The 21,679-nt window shown below is 39.8% G+C and overlaps 2 protein-coding genes across 3 annotated transcripts in view; both read right to left on the minus strand.

The window, feature by feature from the left end:
- The window catches only part of LOC146323388 (titin-like), a 199,585-nt gene extending 193,603 nt beyond the window's left edge, over positions 1-5,982 (minus strand). Inside the window, exon 1 of the mRNA XM_084725583.1 lies at positions 5,759-5,982. The gene's annotated coding sequence lies outside the window, so the exon portion shown is untranslated. The remainder of the gene's footprint in view (positions 1-5,758) is intronic.
- Positions 5,983-10,222: 4,240 nt separating this feature from the next.
- LOC146323390 (interferon-induced protein 44-like) lies at positions 10,223-20,602 on the minus strand. 2 transcript variants are annotated; one of them, XM_084725585.1, is made up of 9 exons: positions 20,464-20,503; positions 20,293-20,310; positions 20,178-20,211; positions 19,434-19,638; positions 19,236-19,308; positions 17,764-17,916; positions 13,310-13,478; positions 12,487-12,587; positions 10,223-12,398 (listed from the first exon to the last, which is right to left on the minus strand). In XM_084725585.1, exons 4-9 carry the CDS (start codon positions 19,613-19,615, stop codon positions 12,237-12,239), a joined length of 840 nt encoding a protein of 279 aa, XP_084581711.1. In that variant the 5' UTR covers positions 19,616-19,638; positions 20,178-20,211; positions 20,293-20,310; positions 20,464-20,503; the 3' UTR covers positions 10,223-12,236. The 2 variants fall into 2 exon arrangements, with proteins under 2 accessions (XP_084581711.1, XP_084581710.1); XM_084725584.1 differs by lacking the exon at positions 19,236-19,308 and having other exon boundaries at positions 20,464-20,602.
- Between the last annotated feature and the right edge of the window lie 1,077 nt (positions 20,603-21,679).

A 21,679-nucleotide genomic window follows, 5' to 3' on the forward strand; every position in this document is an offset into this window, starting at 1 on the left:
TAAACTCAGAGTTTCTATTAAAAAATTAAATCAAAGTTTTTAATTTTTCTTTTAAATGTTTGACTTTGATCTGAGATTAAAATTCAAATCTGAGATATTTCATAGTTTTGATTTTTTCATCTTAAATGTTGATTTCTGATCAGAGATTTCTTATATTTTTTTTTTATTTTTTTTTTTTACTTTAATCTCACATTTTTTATTACAGAATTACAAAATGTCTGATTCATAGAACAAGATGTTAAAATAAGATTTTCTTTAGTTATTTTTTTTAGTTTGTTTTTACCTTTTAAATTTTTACCTTAATGTCATTTTGATTCCAACATTCAAACTTTAATCTGAGACATTTTACATTATCTATATTTTAAATATTTTTTCCCTGATATAATGAGATTAAAATTCAGATCTGACATTTTTCATAGTTTTGAATGTTTTTTCTTTTTACTTAAATGTTGAATTCAATTTCACATTTCACATTTTCTGATCAGAGATTTATTTTTAACTAGTTTTTTACTTTTTGCTTAAAATTTTCTTATTTTAATTTTACATTTTTGATTACAAAATTACAAAATCTCTGATTTGTAGAATAAAATTTAAAAATAAGATTTTGTCATATCGTTTCCCTCTTAAATTCTTTACCTAATGTCACATTTTTTATCCCAAGATTCAAACTTTAATCTTAGATATCTTACATTATCTATATTTTCAATAAATTTACTTTTCTCACATTTTTAGGACATTCTCAGATCAATTTTATATTTTATTTTATTTTATTTTATTTTTTGGCTAAAAATCTAATTTAGTCACATTTCTGAATCCTGAGAATAATTAACTAAATAATCTAATTATATTTAATGTTCATAAAACACATGATTTTTCTTTCATGGGTGTTTTTTTGCAGCTGTTTTATTTCCTCTCTGTGTGAAACGCTGTTTCAGCTCCTCTTGTCCTCCTGAGAGCTCAGTCTGCTCTGATTGGTCAGCTCCCACTGCCCACTGTGACATCATCATTTTCTTGAGCTCATAAACTTAAAATTCTGAGGTTTTCAAAACTTAAATATATTAAATTTGTGTTACATGCACTTTGATTACAGTTAAACTCAAGTAGTTTCAGTAAAAATAATTCCCTGCAATAAGTTAAAGGAAGTGAATGAAATTCAGTATAAAAATCCATTATTTCATGTTCAGTAAACTCAATCTAGAATATATTGTATATTTATTAATATACAACATACATATATATACATATTTGTGTTTTAGGATTTCCCTCGTTAATCAAAAATCATGAGTTTAATAAACAGAAAAGAAATAAAAGTCTTCTGATGCTCAATATTTTTAAGTTCGTAGAACCGCTAAACAAATTTTCATTACGTACTACAAGTTATTAATTTGAGCATTTAGTTTTTAAAGTGTAAGGGAGGAAAATCTGACAGGAAGAAAGAGAAGAGGGCAGTTTGTCATATTTTGGGGTCTTTAGAGACGCCGTTTGTTTCTGCTGAAAAACCCTGAAAAAGTGCATTTTGCAGGATATGTGACCTTTAATTGTCTGAGAGCAAAGAGGTAAAATAATTTTTAATTAAAAACTGAGTGATGACGTCACAGCCTCAACCAATAGGAAAGAAGCGTGTGTGGCTGCATCCTGCACGCTCAAAACAACAAGATATGTGAATCGTGCACCAAAATGTTGTGATTTTGATGATGCGATGTGATCGTATGTTGCACATAGGTGACGTTGCCATGCCGACTGGCGGCCGGCTGGTGTCGCCTCAGTGTTCGCAGGTCTGCAGTCCTCTGGAGAAACGCCGCAACTGTCCGGCCTTCATGTGAGTGGTTTCAACCTGCAGCTTATATACGTTTTTTTTTGTTTTTGTCAGGAACGCAGACAGGAATCAAGATGAATCAGCTGCTCCTGTTAGCCTTCATCATCACCTGTTCTTCATCACTGACATGTTTTTCTTGATGTTCAGGTTGAAGCTCAGTCTGAGCAGAATGTGCTGAGTGTCTCCTGCTGCTTCACTGGTTTTCTGTTTCACACAGCAGCTATAAATGTCAGGGGGGCGGGGCCTGTCAGAGGCCGGAGGACGCTGACGGACGGCGGCAGCTGGAGGTCGGCCGCATGTTACGGTCATCATCATCATCCTCATTAGCAGAGGAAGAGGAGGAAGAGGAGGAATAAATCTGTGCAGCAGGTGACGCTGCCAAGAAAAACTTCTGAACTTTAATACAAAGTTTCTGTGTAAATGTCATAAAATCAGAAAAAGAAAAGTGATCAAACATGAAGTTAGAAGAAAAGAATAAAAGAAAAAAGAGTTTGAATAAATTTGAAATGAGAAAAAAAAACAACGTTATCGTCAGAAAAAAGAAGAAAATGAGAGAAAATGGTTAAAAGACAAAAACTGAGAAGAAAAGAGCAGAAAATAATTGGTTTTGGAGTCGATGTGACCTTGTTGTGACCCGAGTGTAAACTCGGCTCTTCCAGAGACCCTCCACCCCCCCGCTGGTCTCAGATCAGCAGCCACATTTAGCCTCAGCTGCACTTTACAGCTCACAGCTGCTCACACGCTCAAACTGCACGACCGTCTGTTTTTATCCTGAGAGTCATTATTCATCTGCTTCTCTGTGACAAACTGTTCTGCTTCATGACACACAAGTAAATACAAGTTATTATTACTCATTATTAATACAATAAAAGGCTCTTTTTTCACAGATTTTAATGTTAAATATTCATAAAATTCATTATTATTCCATCTCAATGTAAATGCAAATTTTAATTTGAAAAGAAACAAACATCAAATTCTTTTTTAATTCACATTCATTCTGAATTTAAAATGCACTTTTTAAATTCATTTTATTTCATTGTTTATTCTTATTGCAGATGTTCACAAGATTTAATTTTATGTTCACTCGACTTTAATTTTTCTCAGTATTCACGTTTTTGTTTGGCCTTTTTCTGTGTCTTTTTAAATCACGTCTTCGGTGTTCAGGGTCCCTGAATCAACACAAACCTGCAGCTTTAATGAGGCTTAACTGTTTAAAAAACTTGAAGTTGATTTTATTTGACGTGAACAGAAGAAATAACATCAGTGAGTCTGCAGCATGCAGAAAAACTCTAAAAGGATTTTAAAGAAGTTTGTAAAATAATAATAATAAATCATTCTTGTACTTTTTAAATTTGAGATGTTGGAGTGAAGAATCGACTCTGACTCTCTCAGATGAATCACGTGTGGCGCCTCCATGTGCTCACACGTGTGAGGAAACAGGAAGTTACCAGACATCCAGACAGGAAGTCCTTCAAGAAGTCATATGACCACACGATCCAATCAGGATCAACTTTAACTTTGATTCACTTGTTTCTAAAATGTCTTTACTGTTAAACTGTAATAAAATAAATAAACTGAGTCATAAAAGTGAGTCATTAAACCTGTGACAGGTTTCCTCACACATGTGTGAGTGAGCGGCCGGTGACACGTTCAGGGGCCCTAAACTGAATTACAGGGACCCTGAACCCCCCCCCCCCCCACTGAAACACCTCAACCACTGAGACTGAATCACTTCAGCCTCAAAACAAACTTTGAGTTTATTGTTTCTTTGACTTTCTGTTGCTGAGATTTATTTTCTCTTTTCTGAACTAACAGTTCAAACTGGATAATTTGTGGCCAATATTAAATATCTGAATCAATAATTTAATTACACACACAAGGTGAAGAAATATCTTTAAAATAATCTGTTTTTAAAAATAGATTAAAAGACGTAGGTCTAATTTATTAAAGCATTTAAAAAAACAAAGAAAGTTGTATTGTTGCAGAAAATGTGACTTTACTTGTTTATTTCTTTTGAATGGAGACGGTGACTTTTTATGTTTTTATGTTTTTATCTTTCCTCCTCCAGTTTTCTCAACATGAAAATAAAATATAATCTGATATAAATCAATTTTCAGCGGCTGAAAGGTTCAGTTTGCCGACTGTCTTCTGTGAATATTTTGATATTTTTGTGTTTCTGACTCATCAGCTTTTTGCCTCCAAAAGAACTTTATTTTATAGAATTTGATTATTTTACAGAAGAAATGATTAACTGATCGATCCAAAAAATCAATAAATCTGCTGATCGGTAGATAAATAATGAGCAGAGCTGTTGGAGAGGTGAACGAGTGACGCTACAGTTCAGTCTGACAGCTGATCTGAGAACAGCAGCTGCTACAGTCCCTTCAGTAAGTGAAGTACTGACTAAAGTACTGCCTAAAGTACTGCAGTACTTTTTTCTCCACCATATTTGTCTGACAGCTGGAGTTACAGCTGCTGTCAGGTAAAACTGCAACTTTTACTTTCCTGTCTCAGAGTTCATTTACAGAGTTTTAGAAGATTTGTAACAGGTTAGTTTATTTTATTAGATTTATTTGTCCGACTGTTTGACCTCATTTTATTGATTAGTGTTTGTTCATATGCAGGCTGGAGATACAAGGTTTCACTTTGACACGTCTGTTGCTCTGACAGAAACCTCCATGCTAATAGGACTAATATTATCAATATTATCATTATTATTGTGACACTGTGACTGAATTATAATTTTCATCACAGTTATGAACCTGTTGATTTAAATTTATTTGCTCTATAAATAAAGTGTGACTCATGATGTCATCAGTGTGACTGACCTGTGATTGGACAAAGTGTCTGATATTATATGTATATTTCTTTGTTTGTTTGTTTGTTTGTTTGTTTTGCTAAGATGAAACAAACATACAGAATCAATACATGGATGTTTAAAAAGCAGTGATTATCTTCTGTATCAGCAGAAAAGTGATCATGTTTACAGCCCAAAAAATCATCAATTACTGAATATTGTAATTGTAAACCTCTAAGAACTCCATAAAAACAGCAAAACACAACTGATAAAGAGATTTTTAAAGAAATTTGAGGACAGCAAAATGAAAATCATTTTTACTGAAACATATTTTCATTGATAAAAATCTGAATCAGCAACAAAAACCAGCAGAAAACAACAGATCAGAATTTATAAAAACATATTTCATATTTACTGCAGATGACAAGGCGACAAGTTTGAGGAACATGTGGAACTTCATGTGAAAGATCAAGAACATTCTCTTAGAAAAAACTTTAAATCAATAAAACCAGATTATTGAGAGTTTGTATTGAACATGTGGAGCTGATAATCAATAAGAACAAGTCCTGATTTATCTGATTGTTTGAGGTCTTTGAACACCTCGTCAGGACAGCTGCCTCTCTTTTTTTCAGCTCCATCAGCTGATTTCATGAAAAGTTTGTCACGTTCTCTCTCTGCAGATAAAACAACCAATCAACACTGATCACCCTGATTGGCAAACTGATCAACAACCTGCAGAGATCAGTCAGAACAAAACAGAATAATCTGAGCTGATATTTACAGATCAGAAGCTGAGAGACAGATATGGCAGTGGCCAAAAATACCCCCCCCCCTCCCTCCCCTCTGTGTCCCCCCCACCCCCCCGATGTTTGATTGACAGGCAGCATGTGGCACATATCTGCAGGTCAATGATAGCTCCGTCCTGCAGCTGATTCCCTTAAAAAGCCATCAGGCCAGCTGACAGTCCTCTCTCATGCTATCAGCAGCTATTCTTGGCCTCCAGCAGAGCAACGCTGCACGCGGCCACTCCACACTCACACATCAAACACACCAAACACACCAAACACACACAAAAACACACAAAAACACACAAAAAGTGCCCGTAAACCAGCTGCAGGCGGGCGGAGTGTGTGGCGGTTACTCACTTGTTTCCACAAGAGTGCCTGAGAGAGATGGGACGGAGCCCCGCTGCTCTGAACGAGTCTCCTTATCCAGAAACGTTTTTTTCCCAGAAAAATCCAAGATGAGAACGGCGAGCCTCGAAATATCCCCCCCCCCGACAAAAACAAAACTACACAGAGAGACGCCGCCGTGTAGTTTTGCTTTCCCTCCTCGCAATCCCTCCACCCGAGGCGAGGCTGGGAATGCTCCAACTGCTCAGGAGGGCCCAGACGGTGCTGTAGGTCTTTATACCAGGGGGGTCGACCTGCATCATCACACCAGCGAGCCTCTTGATTGGCTGCTGGAACGCTCAGGGGGGCATGATGGGACATGGCAGCCATTTATGCAACCTCCACCCTGTCAGTCAAACCCCCACCCACCCCCACCAGCCCGTCAGAGCGATCCAGGTTTGATTTGATCGATGCGATCGTCTGAGCGCCGCTCGTTGTGGCTTCACCTCTCGTCTGGTCGGTTTGAAGAGTTTAAGAAAGAAAGATTAAAGAGTTAAAGACACAAACAGACAGAGTCATTAAATATGTGCTGACCAACAGGAGGCTGAGGCTGTCCCTGTCAATCAAACACCACCCCCACCCCCCCATCACCCCACTGTTACAACACAACAGGACAAACTGTCTGTTTACGCTCTCATTCTTCTTCTTCTGCTGCTGCTTTTATTGAAGCACACGTCTCAGTGAGACTCTTCAGTGTGTCACGTCAGTGTGCAGATTATAACCCTGCATGGAGCTCAGAGGGTTAAAACAGCCCGCGGCCTCCGTCGGCGTTTGGTAACAAGGTTTGGTAACCATCACTCAGCTGTCAATCATCCATCATCAGGAGGCTGCTACTCCACAAACCACAAACTCACTCACTTTTACAATCAACTTTTACATCATTTCAATGCAAATTCATTTTTAAAAATGTTCTTTAGAAAGGCTCCAAACTGAAACTTTCACTCCGTATTCTTTCTTTCAATCTGTCAATCATTTCTCAATTAATCAATTAGTTGTTTTGTACATAAAACATCAGAAAATTGTAAAAAAAAAAAATGTATCCTGTCATGATCTTGTCAATTTAAAAATAGGTCTGAACGTGTGAAAAGCGGTGGAGCGCAAACACGTAAAAATTCTTCACAACACGCATCACAGCTGTTTGAGGGAAATAATCTTTTAAACCGAATCGATCCCAAAAAATCTGTGAAATTCTGGAGGAGCTGATTAACAAATTATTAAAATGACTGTCGTTCTGTTTCTATGAATCTTCAACCACTTCCTGTTTTGCTCAGTGTCAACGTCATCATTACACACCTGTACTACACACCTGTACTACACACCTCCACTCCACTACACACCTGTACTACACACCTGTACTACACACCTGTACTACACACCTCCACTCCACTACACACCTGTACTACACACCTGTACTTCACACCTCCACTAACACCTGTACTACACACCTGTACTACACACCTGTACTACACACCTCCACTAACACCTGTACTACACACCTGTACTACACACCTGTACTACACACCCGTACTACACACCTGTACTACACACCTGTACTACACACCTCCACTCCACTACACACCTGTACTACACACCTGTACTACACACCTGTACTACACACCTCCACTAACACCTGTACTACACACCTGTACTACACACCTCCACTAACACCTCCACTAACACCTGTACTACACACCTGTACTACACACCCGTACCTGTTGCAGTATTTTGTTGCTCTTTTTCGTCCACATGTTGTGGTTTTCATCAACTCGTTTGTGATCAAAGAAAATTAATGGCTACAAAAATACAGATGAAAGTTTTGAATATTAATTCAAATTGTACTGAATTATGATTTTAAAAGTAACTTTGTAGAATACATATTCTAATGTACACTTAAGTACAAGTAAGTACACTTGAAAAGCTACTCATAAACGTACAAGTACCCCAAAAAATTACTTAATTACAGTAACTTCAGTATTTGTAATTAGTTACTTCCAGCCCTGGTTTTGTGAATGCAGGAGTCTTACTTGTAGTGAAGTATTTACAGCGTGATATTAGTACTTTTTCTTAAGTAAAGGATCTGAATACTTTTTAGTAATTTGGAGGAGTAACATCATGTCCATATGTCCACTGTCCACTGACAGACAGACAGACACACTGACAGACAGACAGACAGACAGACAGACGGACAGAGAGACGGGCAGACAGATGGGCAGACAGACAGACAGACAGACGGACGGACAGACAGACGGACAGACAGACAGACAGACAGACACACTGACAGACAGACAGACAGACAGACAGACGGACAGACACATGGACAGACAGACGGACAGACACATGGACAGACAGACGGACAGACACATGGACAGACAGGCAGACAGATGGACAGAGAGACAGACAGACGGACAGACAGACAGACAGACAGAGAGACAGACAGACGGACAGACAGACAGACAGACAGACGGACAGAGAGACAGACAGACAGATGGACAGAGAGACAGACAGACAGACGGACAGAGAGACAGACAGACAGAGAGACAGACAGAGAGACAGACAGACGGACAGACAGACAGACAGACAGACAGAGAGACAGACAGACAGACAGACGCACTGACAGACAGACAGACAGACAGACAGACAGACAGACGGACAGACGGACAGACAGACAGAGAGACAGACAGACAGAGAGACAGACAGACGGACAGACAGATGGACAGAGAGACAGACAGACGGACAGACAGACAGACAGACAGACAGAGAGACAGACAGACAGACGGACAGACAGACAGACACATGGACGGACAGATGGACAGACAGACAGACAGATGGACAGACACACTTACAGACAGACAGACAGACAGACAGACAGAGAGACGGACAGAGAGACGGACAGATGGACAGACAGACGGACAGACAGACGGACAGAGAGACAGACAGACAGAGAGACAGACAGACAGACAGACAGACAGACGGACAGACAGACAGACAGACAGACGGACAGACAGAGAGACAGACAGACGTGTTGAATCTGTCAATTTCATGACTTTGAAAACACCAAAGGACTTGATTTCATAAATGTATTTTGTTTAAAACATGAAGAATCGTAACAAATCACCTCCACGAGGTTCAGTCACACCGACAGATCTCAGATCAGAAACTCAACAGCTGTAGTGAAGTTCAGCTTGTGTGCACAGTTTTGTTGTTTGTTTGTTTTGTATTTATTCATTCAGTAATTAATTAAAGAAAAACAGACATGACTCACCAGTGGACCAGAAAACAAACAACAAAAACAGTCAAATGATCCTTCAGAGAATTTATTGAATATACAAACATTTAATATCTTTTCTCTCCTCTAATCCTGGAAAACTTGTTTGGTTCTATTTATTCATTTCATGTTTATTTTAACAGATTAATAATCAGAAGAATTATCAGAATAACTATTAGAATAATAATCAGAATAATTATTAGAATAATTATCTGAATAATAATCAGAATAATAATCAGAATAGTTCAGATTTGGTTCCATTGTCGGTTTGTTTTATCCTGTTTACTGTTTTAAAGCTGAATTCTTTTCGTCATTCGTCGTGACTTGTCTCAGGACTGTGGTTGGTGGTGAAGCTGCTCCGTCCCTCGTTAATAAACTAATCAATGTGAGTCTTGTGAGGAGGAGGTGAGCACAGCGCTGGCTGGTGGTTGATCCATTTCTGTCTCTGTGTTTCGGGGGTTTTGCAACAGTCTCAGCTGGTCGGCTCGGGTGTCAACAGAGAGGACAGCTGCAGGACACTAAATCCTCCTCAGCGTCCACAGAGACTCAGAGACAAACTGTCCTTTAAACTGCTCATAGCAGCAGCGACGCCTCCTGCCACCAGTCAGAGGTACTGCAGAGAACAAACAGCAGAAACACGACGAGAACCCGCTGCTGAACGTAAAAGATCTTTACGATTAAAATACAAACAATTAATTAATTAAACTAATTAATTAGGCTCAATTAAAAAGAAAGTAGGGGAGACCTGGGACAGCTGTACCAAAATTTCTTTTCGTTTGTTAAACAGAAACTTTTTGTTGTTTTATTTTTGGACTTGTCTTCAGTCTTTTCCCACAGGCTGAGGTTATTTTTAAAGTTGAAATTTGTCCTTATTAATGTTAAAATATCATGTTTATAATCTTATAAAATACATTTAACTGTTTCTGGCTCTGAGTGATTCTAGATGAATCTAAAATTACAATCAGATCACTGATGGTTATTATCCCACTGAAAAATCATTACAGTTCACGTCACGCTGCAAATGAATTAATATATAAACACTTTACAAAATTTACATTTGGTGTTTTTCATTCCTAAAAAAAATATTATCATTATATCCATATTATTATTATTATTGTTATTATTATTATTATTATTATTATTATTATTGTTGTTGTTTTTGTTATTATTATTATTATTATTATTATTATTATTATTATTATTATTATTATTATTATTATCATCATAGAAACATGAATCTCTCAGTCTGATGTTTATCCTGAGAGTTAATAGTTTTGAGGTCAAAGGTCAAAATTATGCTGATGGACATTTTCATAATTTTATCACTTTTAGTGTTAACTTGCTGTTTTATAATATATTCCTGCAAACTGACTTGTACAGCAGGTCATTAAACCACGATTTATATCTGCAGAACATTTTTTAACTCAGTGTTTCCCAAAGTTGTTTTTCCATTGACTCACTTTTTAATTACAACCCATCGTGACCTGATTTCCAATCGAAGGTATCAATAAATCCTGTGAAGAGCTGATTACTTTATATTATCACACATATTAAATACTAAAAGAATAAAGCTGAGGTGAGTTTTGAGTTTTGAGTTTTGAGCCCGACTCAAAAAGTTTTACCTCTTTTCTTTAGTCAAGATAATTTAGTTTTCTTTGTCCAGAAATTGTTCACAGTGAGCTGCGAACTTGATTTGTCGTTATTCTGGTGCTTGAAAACAAAATTTTAATCAAGAATTTTAAAATATTATTATTATATTCAAATTTAATTTTTGAAGCACAGTTTTTGGGGTTTCTAAAACTTCAATACTCAACTTTATTTAAAGAAGAAAAGTAAATTATCTCAACTAAACTTAATTAGTTAAGTTTAGTTTATTAGTTTGAGTTTGGCTCAAAGCTAAAAAAAAAAACAACCAAAAAATCAAAAGAGTTTTTCATTTTCACAGTGTAGGACATTTTAGTGTTCTTCACCCTGAGCGACCCATTTCATGTTTCCCTTGTTTTCAGTTTTCCTCAGTATTTCCTGTTTTATTTTGATGCTCATCCTTGTCTCTTGTTTCAGGTACTTCACTTCCTGCCCCTGTGGGTTTCCCTCCTGTGTGATTACCTACCCCACCCTGACTGGTTTCACCTGTCCCTCATTATCCCTCCTCCTTTGTGTTTCTGAGTCTTTTCTTTGCGGCTCCAGTCGTTTTCTAAAAGCTGTGCTGCAGATAAATCTTCAAGTTGCAGAATTTATTCAATAGTCTTTTATTTATTTGGTGACCAAAATAAAATCTCCTGTGACCCACCTGAGGGTCACGACCCAGTGTTTGGGAGTGGCTGGTTGAACAGATGACAGGAAAAAAACAGCAGCTGGTTCATTCTGCTTAAATCAACTGATTTTGTCTCATTTATGAAGTTGGACAAAATGTGCTACACTGTAAAAACAAAAAAGTTGAAAAATCTCAAACTTTCAGGTCAACTTACTTTAACAGATTTTTTAGCTTTATGTCAAATACTTAAGTTTTGCTAACTGATACATTTTTGTTGAAATGCAGTTTTTTTTATGATTGCTTGCACACTAAAATTAAAACACACAGTCAGTGAAACTGACGCTCAAACCGTTCAGATCTGTACGACTGGAAGAACCTAAACACACTTCTCTTCATCAGACACAGAAATTTAATATGTCACTTCTTTGTCCTTTCAAAATAAAACACAGTTCAAACAGCTGATCAGACATGGCCGTCAGGTGTTCAGACACTCAGCTTCTCCAGGTGAGTGAACTTTATCAGACGTGGTTTGATCAACCCGGCCCAAATATCAATGATAAAAATTGTTTTAAAAAAGGTAAGAAAAAGATTTAATTATCAAAATAGTGTCCAAATAATTTGCTGTCAATCAACTAATTGATTAATCGACTAATTATTTCAGCTATACTTGTATAAACAGTTGGGTAATTTAACTGTACAATAGAAAGTGCAATATTACACTGAAATGTGGTGGAGGAGGCGAGTCAAAAAATAAGTCAAGGAGAAATAAATCCAAGTTGCACTTTAGTAAAGGTGCAGTTACAGTTTTCGTTGACTCTCCTGTCACATAGAGACAACGGTGAAGTCTTCATCTAATACAAACATTAACTGAATCATACAACAATGAGTAGAACCGTTGCACCACATCAGACTGAGGTATAAAACATCCCAAACTATAATCTCTCAATGAAGTCGTCTCCAAAATCAACCATGCATTTCAGAGCGCTCAGGATCAGACTGTCCACATCATCTTTCATGTTGATTTCTTCACAGTAGTTCTTCACAGGAAAGATGCAGTTCAGTGGGATTCCCACTGCTGAGCTTAAGTCTCTCATCTGAGAGTCAGAGAAACAACATGTCACACAACATATCAAACTAAATCACATGAATGCTGCACAGACTCAGAAAATGACAGAAACTCACCTTCTTCTTCAGGTGCTTGCTCGTGTACACGTTCCTCAGGTTCTTCTCAGTTTCACTGCAGGCTGCATCGATGTTGGTGATCATCGCCATCTGAGGAATCCCTGCAGACACAAACACTCAGTATATTAAGCTGCTCTCTTTAAGACTTTTTGAGACTTCATGTGAAAAGTCTGACTTCAGTTGACCTAAAAACATGTATGAGGTTTAAATCCGACTCAGCAAACCCAGATTAAAGCTAACAGGATCGTTAGTGATCAATAATCATCACCAATAATGTTTGTCTTTGGTTAGTAGCTTCTCCTGGCCTCCTACCTCCACATGGTGCCATAATCACACAACAACAAATTCATTAAGAAACTAGAAGCAGGTCTAAATTTCTCACTAACAGGTGACCTTTTTATTTGTCTTTGTAATATTTGGTGTTGTGGTGGCTTCATAAAGTTTCTCTGTTCTCCTGAACCTGTTCTAACAGGTTTTTATGACTCATGTGTCGCCTCCAAAACTGCTCTGACCATGGAACAAACTCTGTGGGCCTGTTATCCATCTGTCATCTTCCTCTGAAAATCTAAAAAGCTAGAAATAAAAAACGAAAAATGACTAAACCATATTTGTAATATACTGGTGGTGTATTAATGGTTTGAAATACTCTTTCTTAATGCTGATACAACCCTGAACATTATTTTAATATATATATGGTACTTAGTCCTTACTTTTATGTTATGACTGTGACAAGTTGCAAATAAAATGACTTATAGGCTTTAATAAACTGAAGAAGTGCTCAGCACATTGTGTCTGAAAGGCCCTTTGTACATGAAACACTTACCCAGCTCATTGGCTGCCTCTCTGATGTCCGCCATCTTCTGCAGAACCGACTCGTTAATTGACGGTGAGTTAGCAGAAAGCGCACAAACCAGCACATGAATTTTGTCATCTGGAGAAGGGTTCTGGTTGTAGCCTGGATCCCCAGGTGACAGGGGAGATACGGGATTGAACTGGAGGACAGAGTAAAACACATTAATTATGACACATGAATACAAAAAGTGTCCTGACACACCGACCGTGTACATGATAATTTCCTATGATGGGAGTTGAGTCAGGCGTGGAGAAACAAGCATTTTCAGTAAATGATGTATCTTCAATAAAAGTTCTGACAACGTAGAGCAAAAACTAAAGGATGTTCACCTGTAACACAAAGACTTAAAGGATGAAAACTAACTGGTTGGTTTGTTAAATTTCCATCTGCTTTACTTCCAACGTCCAGTAAACAGTAAGACACAGCTACTTCACTGACCTGTCCTACCCAGGAAAAGACCGGCTGACACGTGAACGAGGCTTCAACACGGGTTTTAACTTGAGACGCCCAGTTGTGGGTCAAGGATTGTAAGTCAGAGGTTGTAGGCCTGACGTTGGGTCAGTTGTTGTGGGTCAGGGGTTGTAGCTCAGTTGTTGTGGGTCAGTTGTTGTGGGTCAGGGGTTGTAGCTCAGTTGTTGTGGGTCAGTTGTTGTGGGTCAGGGGTTGTAGCTCAGTTGTTGTGGGTCAGTTGTTGTAGATCAGAAGTTTTATGTCAGAGGTTGTAGTTAAGTTGTTGTGGGTCAGTTGTTGTGGGTCAGTTGTTGTGGGTCAGGGGTTGTGGGTCAGGGGTTGTAGCTCAGTTGTTGTGGGTCAGTTGTTGTGGGTCAGGGGTTGTAGCTCAGTTGTTATGGGTCAGTTGTTGTGGGTCAGTTGTTGTGGGTCAGGGGTTGTAACTCAGTTGTTGTGGGTCAGTTGTTGTGGGTCAGGGGTTGTAGCTCAGTTGTTATGGGTCAGTTGTTGTGGGTCAGTTGTTGTGGGTCAGGGGTTGTGGGTCAGTTGTTGTGGGTCAGTTGTTGTGGGTCAGGGGTTGTAGCTCAGTTGTTATGGGTCAGTTGTTGTGGGTCAGGGGTTGTAGCTCAGTTGTTATGGGTCAGTTGTTGTGGGTCAGGGGTTGTGGGTCAGTTGTTATGGGTCAGTTGTTGTGGGTCAGGGGTTGTAGCTCAGTTGTTGTGGGTCAGTTGTTGTGGGTCAGGGGTTGTAGCTCAGTTGTTGTGGGTCAGGGGTTGTAGCTCAGTTGTTGTGGGTCAGTTGTTGTGGGTCAGTTGTTATGGGTCAGTTGTTGTGGGGTCAGTTGTTATGGGTCAGTTGTTGTGGGTCAGTTGTTGTGGGTCAGGGGTTGTAGCTCAGTTGTTGTGGGTCAGGGGTTGTAGCTCAGTTGTTATGGGTCAGTTGTTGTGGGTCAGGGGTTGTGGGTCAGTTGTTATGGGTCAGTTGTTGTGGGTCAGTTGTTGTGGGTCAGTTGTTGTGGGTCAGGGGTTGTGGGTCAGTTGTTGTGGGTCAGTTGTTGTGGGTCAGGGGTTGTAGCTCAGTTGTTGTGGGTCAGTTGTTGTGGGTCAGTTGTGGTGGGTCAGTTGTTGTGGGTCAGTTGGTGTGGGTCAGGGGTTGTAGCTCAGTTGTTGTGGGTCAGTTGTTGTGGGTCAGGGGTTGTAGCTCAGTTGTTGTGGGTCAGGGGTTGTAGCTCAGTTGTTGTGGGTCAGTTGTTGTGGGTCAGTTGTGGTGGGTCAGTTGTTGTGGGTCAGGGGTTGTAGCTCAGTTGTTGTGGGTCAGGGGTTGTAGCTCAGTTGTTGTGGGTCAGTTGTTGTGGGTCAGGGGTTGTAGCTCAGTTGTTATGGGTCAGTTGTTGTGGGTCAGTTGTTGTGGGTCAGGGGTTGTAGCTCAGTTGTTATGGGTCAGTTGTTGTGGGTCAGTTGTTGTGGGTCAGGGGTTGTAGCTCAGTTGTTGTGGGTCAGTTGTTGTGGGTCAGGGGTTGTAGCTCAGTTGTTGTGGGTCAGTTGTTGTGGGTCAGTTGTTGTAGATCAGAAGTTTTATGTCAGAGGTTGTAGTTAAGTTGTTGTGGGTCAGTTGTTGTGGGTCAGTTGTTGTGGGTCAGTTGTTGTGGGTCAGGGGTTGTGGGTCAGGGGTTGTAGCTCAGTTGTTGTGGCTCAGTTGTTGTGGGTCAGGGGTTGTAGCTCAGTTGTTATGGGTCAGTTGTTGTGGGTCAGTTGTTGTGGGTCAGGGGTTGTAACTCAGTTGTTGTGGGTCAGTTGTTGTGGGTCAGGGGTTGTAGCTCAGTTGTTATGGGTCAGTTGTTGTGGGTCAGTTGTTGTGGGTCAGGGGTTGTGGGTCAGTTGTTGTGGGTCAGTTGTTGTGGGTCAGAGGTTGTAGCTCAGTTGTTATGGGTCAGTTGTTGTGGGTCAGGGGTTGTAGCTCAGTTGTTATGGGTCAGTTGTTGTGGGTCAGGGGTTGTTGGTCAGTTGTTATGGGTCAGTTGTTGTGGGTCAGGGGTTGTAGCTCAGTTGTTGTGGGTCAGTTGTTGTGGGTCAGGGGTTGTAGCTCAGTTGTTGTGGGTCAGGGGTTGTAGCTCAGTTGTTGTGGGTCAGTTGTTGTGGGTCAGTTGTTATGGGTCAGTTGTTGTGGGGTCAGTTGTTATGGGTCAGTTGTTGTGGGTCAGTTGTTGTGGGTCAGGGGTTGTAGCTCAGTTGTTGTGGGTCAGTTGTTGTGGGTCAGGGGTTGTAGCTCAGTTGTTATGGGTCAGTTGTTGTGGGTCAGGGGTTGTGGGTCAGTTGTTATGGGTCAGTTGTTGTGGGTCAGTTGTTGTGGGTCAGGGGTTGTGGGTCAGTTGTTGTGGGTCAGTTGTTGTGGGTCAGGGGTTGTAGCTCAGTTGTTGTGGGTCAGTTGTTGTGGGTCAGTTGTGGTGGGTCAGTTGTTGTGGGTCAGTTGGTGTGGGTCAGGGGTTGTAGCTCAGTTGTTGTGGGTCAGTTGTTGTGGGTCAGGGGTTGTAGCTCAGTTGTTGTGGGTCAGGGGTTGTAGCTCAGTTGTTGTGGGTCAGTTGTTGTGGGTCAGTTGTGGTGGGTCAGTTGTTGTGGGTCAGGGGTTGTAGCTCAGTTGTTGTGGGTCAGTTGTTGTGGGTCAGGGGTTGTAGCTCAGTTGTTGTGGGTCAGTTGTTGTGGGTCAGGGGTTGTAGCTCAGTTGTTATGGGTCAGTTGTTGTGGGTCAGTTGTTGTGGGTCAGGGGTTGTAGCTCAGTTGTTATGGGTCAGTTGTTGTGGGTCAGTTGTTGTGGGTCAGGGGTTGTAGCTCAGTTGTTGTGGGTCAGTTGTTGTGGGTCAGGGGTTGTAGCTCAGTTGTTGTGGGTCAGTTGTTATGGATCAGTTGTTGTGGGTCAGTTGTTGTGGGTCAGTTGTTGTGGGTCAGGGGTTGTGGGTCAGTTGTTGTGGGTCAGTTGTTGTGGGTCAGGGGTTGTAGATCAGTTGTTATGGGTCAGTTGTTGTGGGTCAGTTGTTATGGGTCAGTTGTTGTGGGTCAGGGGTTGTGGGTCAGGGGTTGTGGGTCAGGGGTTGTGGGTCAGTTGTTGTGGGTCAGGGGTTGTGGGTCAGTTGTTGTGGGTCAGTTGTTGTGGGTCAGTTGTTGTGGGTCAGGGGTGGTGGGTCAGTTGTTCTGGGTCAGTTGTTGTGGGTCAGTTGTTGTGGGTCAGGGGTTGTAGCTCAGTTGTTATGGGTCAGTTGTTGTGGGTCAGTTGTTGTGGGTCAGTTGTTGTGGGTCAGGGGTTGTGGGTCAGTTGTTATGGGTCAGTTGTTGTGGGTCAGTTGTTGTGGGTCAGTTGTTGTAGCTCAGTTGTTATGGGTCAGTTGTTGTGGGTCAGGGGTTGTGGGTCAGTTGTTGTGGGTCAGTTGTTGTGGGTCAGTTGTTGTAGCTCAGTTGTTATGGGTAAGTTGTTGTGGGTCAGGGGTTGTAGCTCAGTTGTTATGGGTCAGTTGTTGTGGGTCAGGGGTTGTGGGTCAGTTGTTGTGGGTCAGGGGTTGTGGGTCAGTTGTTGTGGGTCAGTTGTTGTGGGTCAGGGGTTGTAGCTCAGTTGTTGTGGGTCAGGTGTTGTGGGTCAGTTGTTGTAGCTCAGTTGTTGTGGCTCAGTTGTTGTGGGTCAGTTGTTATGGGTCAGTTGTTGTGGGTCAGTTGTTGTGGGTCAGTTGTTGTGGGTCAGTTGGTGACTGTTGGACATGGACAGTTTGTGTCTGTCTTTGGTTAAATGTTAATAAACACATGACGTCTTGCATCTCTGCAGACTTTTCTGTCTGGAAGCAGAACAGGATGTTTGTCTTCTGTGAGTCCAAACAGACCGACACTCATGGTTTCATATGAAACTCCGTCCAGTGGACTTCCTGGATTTTCTTTCAAAACGTATTCGGTGTTGTTGACAGTGTGAAGAGATTAATAATGAGGCTGCTGTACCTTGTGACCCTCCATCACGTGTCCCCTCATGGCCAGTTTGATGTCTTCAGCACGGACTCCAGCACCTTCCTCCAGACCCATCATGTCATTGAAGATGAAAGGATAATACATCCTCGATCCTCCTCTTCCTTTTCTGATTTTATGAGTTTCATACTGTGACACATAAAAAGAATTCAAGTTTGTTTCAGTGACAGTGAGGCTGCCTGCCTTTGTTTTATGAGAAATAAATGAGATTTGTTATTTTGAACTCGCTGACGTCTCATTTATTTCTCCTAAACCACATTTAAGATCTCATTTAAGAGCAGTGAGTTTCTTTTACATCAAGAGCTGATTGTTTCAGACAAACGTAAGATCAGTGCAGTGAGACAAAAAAGAGCATTTCCAGATCTTCAATCAGGCCAAAACTCAGGCTGAGATGTTTCTGAGGAGCCAAATTTAAGAATTATGAGAAAATGATCAAAGTTTCATATTGGTCTCATACTGAGCTCATTTACTGGACAAAGAGGAGATCTTTTTTACAACTTTTAGAATTGTGATCAGGTTTGTTCCTGAAACAGCAAAGTTTTGACTCACACCTTGTGTGTTTCATATTACCTGCAGAGGCTCATGGGTATATATATCATGGGTAGAACATGAAGTTACTGTTCAACTCCTCCTCAGAGATCAACAGTTTGTCTCCACGTGGTCACAGCCGTGCCTCAGGTATTGTCCCTGGTCTTTTCCACTTTTTGTCTCCGTGTCTCCTGTCTGTCTGTCTTTGTGTTGTGAGTTTCCTTTCTGGCTACCAGCTCTGCACCAATCTGCTTTTTACTAACTGATCTGTAAACTGACTGTGACCGTGGAGATTTTAAAACTTCATTATCTGATGTTTTTATGACTCTTTTTGTTGTTTTGTTGTTTGTTTTTGTTGATTGTGCTCAGTCAACATAATTTGGTTGAAAAGACATTGAAAAAATGGCTGTGCCAGTTGTGTACACTTGGACCAAATCCGACCAACCAAACAAGACCTAAATTTAAACATGTAGCTGTATTTTACAAACCGGATGGACCAAAGACAGGTAAAGTTTCATCGTCTACTTTTGGGCTGCACCTGGACCAGATCAGTTGGACTAAACACGGCCCAGACTTCAACGTCTTTTCTTGTGCTACTTTTCAACCACATCAGACAGACCAAACATGGCCCAAATTTCAGTGTCTGTTTTGGGCAACATTTTGTCCAAACTGGACAGACCAGTTCAACCTAATTTTCAACGTCTATTTTTGAGCTAAATAAAGGCCACGACTGTTCGACCAGAATTAGACCAAAAGCCAGTGTTAATATGACGTGATTGGATTAATCAAGCTGAAACATTCAGGAGACAAAACCACACAGATTCCATGTTTCTCAATGAGACTACGTGAAGAAATAAAGTTGAGCTGCAGCTAAACATCATATATTTACTCTCCTCATTATAAAAGCTAATTATTGATACCCAATAATTAAGAATGTTTTGCCGTATGTCCTTTTTCTGCCGTGGTAATTTCCTTCCGTCCATCAGTGCAAGTCTACAGAGCATTGATTCAAAAGAGCAAATGAATTCATAATTTCAAGCAATAAAATAAGTGTAATGAATTTATTAAGTAATTGTAATAGATTTTAATAGCAAACTGTATTTCATAAGTTTTCTTACTTTTTTGGTGAAACTCTCCTTCGAAGCAGCCGATGCATTGGCTGCAGCAGGAATAGAAATTCTGCCTCGAACAACAGAGGTGACAGAGTTGATGAAACTGGACTTTCCCGCTCCGACGGGCCCGTATAGAAGAATTCGGAGATGTTGGACGTCGCCACTTTCAGGTTTGTAATCCTGCACATACTGAAGAATCCTCGCCCTGTCTCTGTTAAAAGAGATTACAGAGGAAAATATAAAGCTGTCACAGTTTGAAGCAGATGTTTGTGACGTTCAGTGACTCTGTTCTGCTGATCAGGTGGGTTTAAAGATCGAAGGTCTCCTATAATAAACCGTATTCATGGATGTGTGGTATGTATGGAGCTGATACACAGTCCTGTTGATGTTTACTGATCCACAGGTGGAAGAAATAACTGCAACCAACAGAGAACAGAGAAGAAGATGAAGGAGTGTCAGCTGCTGAACATGGATGAAACTTTGGTTTGAGGTTCAGACTTTGAGTTTCGGTGTTAAAACACTGAACACGGACAGAAACGTCAGCAGAAAATCCTCCTCTCTCACCACCGTCTTCAAAAGTAAAGTCAGAATTTTAATGTTAATGTTCGAATCATTGTGATGATTCAGAAGTGATGAGCTCAGCGTCTCTCTGATCTGTTCTCTGATTGGTCCTGACTGACCTGCTCACCTGTACCTGTTGTTCTAATGAAGGAACGTCTGATGTGTCACCATGTGTTTTAGTCAACTCACCCCCAACATATGTCCCTCCATGGTTCTCTGAGAGCTGAGGAGATAAGCAAATATTTTTAAAAAATTAACATCATGAATGGTTCTGTATGAATAATAATGATAATAAAAGTCTTACTGGGAGAAGGTGGTGGACCTGGAAATAAAAAAAGAACATTCAGGAAACATAAATATAGCCTGCAGTACTTTTCATGTGTGGCCTAAATAATAATAATAATAATAATAATAATAATAATAATAATAATAATAATAATAATAATAAAAGTGTGAATTAAACGTCATATCTTACTGGGAGAAGGTGGAGGCTGATTTTCAGTTAAAATCTCTCCTAGACAGAAAAACATTCAGGAGACATAAATATAGTCTGCAGTATTTTTCACATGAATCATGTGTCCATTCATAGAAAACAACATGTCATCCTGATGTGGAATAAAGTTATACTGATTCACAGAGTTATTGATTTATGTATCAAAGTGTTTATTGGTCTGTTGTAATAATTAAAATAAAACTAATGATACCAAACAGAAAATGAAAGTGAAGTTATGTTTTTCCTCTCAGTTTTATTTAAAGTCACATCTGTTTAAAATGAACAGATGATTAAAACATCATTGTGAGCATATGTGTGTGTGTGTGTGTGTGTGTGTGTGTGTGTGTGTGTGTGTGTGTGTGTGTGTGTGTGTGTGTGCAGTGAGTTGTGTTTCTTACTAAGGACATCTGAAAACCGCAACATCGTGAAGAAACCCAGCTGATACTGACGGTTACTTGAACTCTGCAACAAAACACAGAAAACTCTCACTATCTTGATAAACAGGTTTGAGGTGTAACAGATTACATGTAACAGGATTACATAATCAGGATGCAAAACAAGGTAACTGTTCTCCATCACACTTACACATAACAAATGTAATCAGATTACAGATACGTTTAGTAAAAATGTGGATTATTATCAGGATTACAGTTTTAAAATGAAGAACACAACAGATGAAAAGTCATTATCATGACCTCAATCAATCAATCAATCAATCAATCAATCAATCAATCAATCAATTCAGCACAACAACAGCTGGACAAACTAATAAACTGAACAATAGAAAACACTGAGAGCTGCAATAATTAATCTGTTATTGATCCCCTGTTAAATTAATCTGCAGCTATTTTGAGAACTGATTTATCATCTTGAATCATTTCAGTCCATTTTTATGAAAAGAAAAGTCTCAATTCTCTGGTTTCAGTTTCTTAAATGTGAATATTTTCTGGTTTCTTTCCTCGTCTCTGACAGGAAACTGATGATCTTTGAGTTGAAGACAAAATGAGACATTTGAGGACGTCATCTTGGACTCTGATCAATGTTTTCTGACATTTTCAAGGATCATCATTTTGTGCAAAAGTCCAAAGAAATTCATCTCTGTCCAACTTATTTTATGTTTTCATCTGAAAAGCAAATTATTCAGACTGTGATTCATTGTGAAAGTAATGCAATTACAATTTAAAGCCGTTTCATCATT

The sequence above is a fragment of the Lutjanus erythropterus genome, chromosome 8, assembly GCF_056507025.1.
Source record: "Lutjanus erythropterus isolate fLutEry1 chromosome 8, fLutEry1.hap2, whole genome shotgun sequence".
NCBI lineage: Eukaryota > Metazoa > Chordata > Actinopteri > Lutjaniformes > Lutjanidae > Lutjanus > Lutjanus erythropterus.

What these genes read in the sequence shown, in the direction of transcription:
- LOC146323390 (XM_084725584.1), bottom strand. Translation starts at nt 20,518, where the DNA reads ATGTTTTTCTGTCTAGGAGAGATTTTAACTGAAAATCAGCCTCCACCT. An exon ending in ACGTGATGGAGGGTCACAAG is followed by an intron (nt 13,479 to 17,763) that starts GTACAGCAGCCT and finishes TCTGTCCTCCAG; the next exon opens with TTCAATCCCGTATCTCCCCT. An exon ending in GCAAGCACCTGAAGAAGAAG is followed by an intron (nt 12,399 to 12,486) that starts GTGAGTTTCTGT and finishes TCTGACTCTCAG; the next exon opens with ATGAGAGACTTAAGCTCAGC.